This window comes from Pseudorasbora parva, chromosome 23, assembly GCF_024679245.1.
Source record: "Pseudorasbora parva isolate DD20220531a chromosome 23, ASM2467924v1, whole genome shotgun sequence".
NCBI classification, from domain to species: domain Eukaryota; kingdom Metazoa; phylum Chordata; class Actinopteri; order Cypriniformes; family Gobionidae; genus Pseudorasbora; species Pseudorasbora parva.
The window spans coordinates 25,870,850-25,873,673 of NC_090194.1; the positions used below are offsets into that span (position 1 = coordinate 25,870,850).

General features: G+C 35.4%; 1 protein-coding gene across 1 annotated transcript; it reads left to right on the forward strand.

Annotated features, from left to right (window-relative positions):
* The first annotated feature begins 603 nt into the window (after positions 1–603).
* Positions 604–1,581, forward strand: or30bv1 (odorant receptor, family 30, subfamily BV, member 1). Its single transcript, XM_067433568.1, has one exon. The coding sequence runs from the start codon at positions 604–606 to the stop codon at positions 1,579–1,581; it is 978 nt and encodes a 325-aa protein (XP_067289669.1).
* Positions 1,582–2,824: the final 1,243 nt, after the last annotated feature.

The window sequence follows — 2,824 nt, forward strand, 5'->3', positions numbered from 1 at the left end:
ACAGTTTGAGTAAAAAGTTGAATTGAAAAAAAAAAGTACTTAGTACTTGGCATGTCATCATTTTGCTTTAAAGGCAGCAGAACTTGGGCTGACATGAGGCCTGTAGAAGACTTCATGAGCTATGAGTGACATCCAGTCCCTAAAGTCACCCTAACCCTGTCATCATCTAAAAGAAAAAAAAGTTGTAGGACTGAATGCCAACGGCACGCTACATAACAGTGAACACTACAGTATATAAGTAATACACCACAAATGCATTGTGTACATACCAGGTGCAAATTCACTTAATGTCTGTGATGTCTTGCTGTTTACTGATAATGAAATTATTTACATAATCACTGTACAGCTGGCTAATTTATAGCCCAAACTGCTATAAACAATTCTACCTTAATCCCTTTATATATGTGCCCCTGTTTTTTGGAAGAATTTTTTTTTTTTTTTGAAAATATATATTTTTTTAATCTGTAAAAATAAAAAAATACATTGGCATTTTAACAATGTTTAACATTATTTTTAATAATATTTCATAAAGATTATACCATCAATGTTATTATTATGCAATATTAATCACTTTTGTCCTACAATCTCTGCAGATTTTGCAAAATGCTACAGAACAACTGGACGACAATCACTGAGTTTATCATTGTGGGTTTCCCTGGACTCCACCCAGATTATTATGGCCTGGTCGCTGCTATTTTCTTCATTGTCTACATGACCACAGTGGCCGGGAACACTGTTTTCCTGGTGCTGTTTTTCACTTCGCAGAGCCTCCGGAAGCCTATGTATATTATCCTTGCGAGCCTGGCAGTATCTGATATGTGTTTCTCCACTGTTGCCTTACCTAAGATCATATCCAGGTACTTATTTGATGCAGGAGCAACCCCTTTCCATGCTTGCTTCTTCCAAATGGAACTAATCCACTATTTTGGGACATTAAACTCGCTGATAATGATGATCATGGCCCTCGATCGCTATGTGGCGATTTGTTATTCTCTGAGATACCAGGCTGTTATGACTAACCGCATCACATACATCCTAAACGTCACAGCTTGGGTAACTGCTTTTATTGCTCCCACAATAGCCACCCTACACACTCAACAGCTTCCTTACTGCGGCCCTAAACTGATCATTCATTGCTACTGTGACCACATCTCTATTACCAACCTAGCCTGTGCTGATAACAGCAAGCAGACTTTGGTGGCCCTGTGCGTGGCCCTACTCGTTCTTCTCCTTCCTCTAGCCTTCATCATTTACTCTTACTGTCACATCATATTGTCTGTGATGAGACTGTCGAGCTCTCAGAGTCGCTGGAAAAGTTTTGCCACCTGCAGCACACAGATGTGTATCATCGCCCTCTTTTACATGCCTCGCTGCGCTGTGTATATATCTAGTTTTCTGCAAATCCAAATCAGCAAAGATTTTAGGATAGGTCTCATACTGCTCTACAGCCTTGTTCCACCACTGATAAACCCCTTAATTTACTGTTTACGTACGCATGAGATCAGAACCATTGTGAGCAGGTGGGTGAGCAGGCAGAGGGCCATGAGAGAAACGTCTAGAATTAATGTGATCACACTGTAAAATATTATGTTCTATGGAGATAATATATCAGAAGCAACTGAAACAATTTTTTGATTTGTAATAGTTTTTTATGTTCAGCTTAATTGTCTTTTGTGATGTATTCCAGTTAAATCTGGTGGTGAAAATGCAAGAGAGAAAAAACAACTCAAAATATCTGCTATATGACAGCATTAATAAAACTAGCTCCCTTTAGATGTTTGGAAGTTATTGTTTAAGCAGTCCCTTTTTAACAAACGCCAAACAAATATTTGGGCCTAAATTTAAGGTTTATAAATTTGAATATTGCATAAAATAATATATTTGTCAATCATGTATGCATGAAACAGATAATTTCTGCACTATTTGCATCTATTCAATTTAATTTAAACAATCATATATATTCAAAAGCAATTTTCAATTAGTTAAAAGAGATTTAAGCAAATTGAATATATTGATGATACATACATATATAAAAACCTGGTTATTGTTTATTTAAAACTCATTCAGTTTATGAACTGTTACAGAAATGCATTGATATATGACAAAGATGCATTTCTTTAAACGCATTAGATCATGTTAAAATGTATAAGTAAAATGCAATTAAAATCCATTCATCTTAAATGTAGGCCTAAATACTTTTTGAGTGCAGAAGTGCCATAATATGTTGTTGTACCCATGCAGCTAAGTGTTCAGTATAGAAACTTCAGAATGAAAAGAGCCGTCTAAAACCCTACATTGTCTGTGCATTCCATTAATGACAGTTAAACTAATAAACTTACTTTGTGTTCTCATTGCCATGATTGTCTTGTAGCTTTTTAACAGGGTGGCCAGATGGGGACGTTAATAAATCACTGTCAGGGGTTAGCTGGGAATCCTAATTTTGGAAACCCTGGCCTATGTAATGTAATGAATAAAATGTAAAGAAAGAAAAAAAAGAAAAATAATAAAGCTGGTGAAGCTTATTTATTCCAGCGAAATCAAACTTCATTAATTATATAAAGAAAAGAAGGGAAAAAAAACATTTGTAAAAAGTATAAAAGTTACTATTTAATTCCCAGATCTTTAATGAGGCATTTTAATAATCTATGTGACTGACCTCTGAATATAATGCACCAAGCAGTACATTTCCTAACTTTTATGCTAAGGGATCCAGGGTGACCAAAACCTGGATTTGCATTATTTTATTATCCCTTTGTTTTTTGCACCATCTGCTGGTGACCTTTTATGGAATTACCTTCGTCTCAATAAAACTGAACGAAATTTT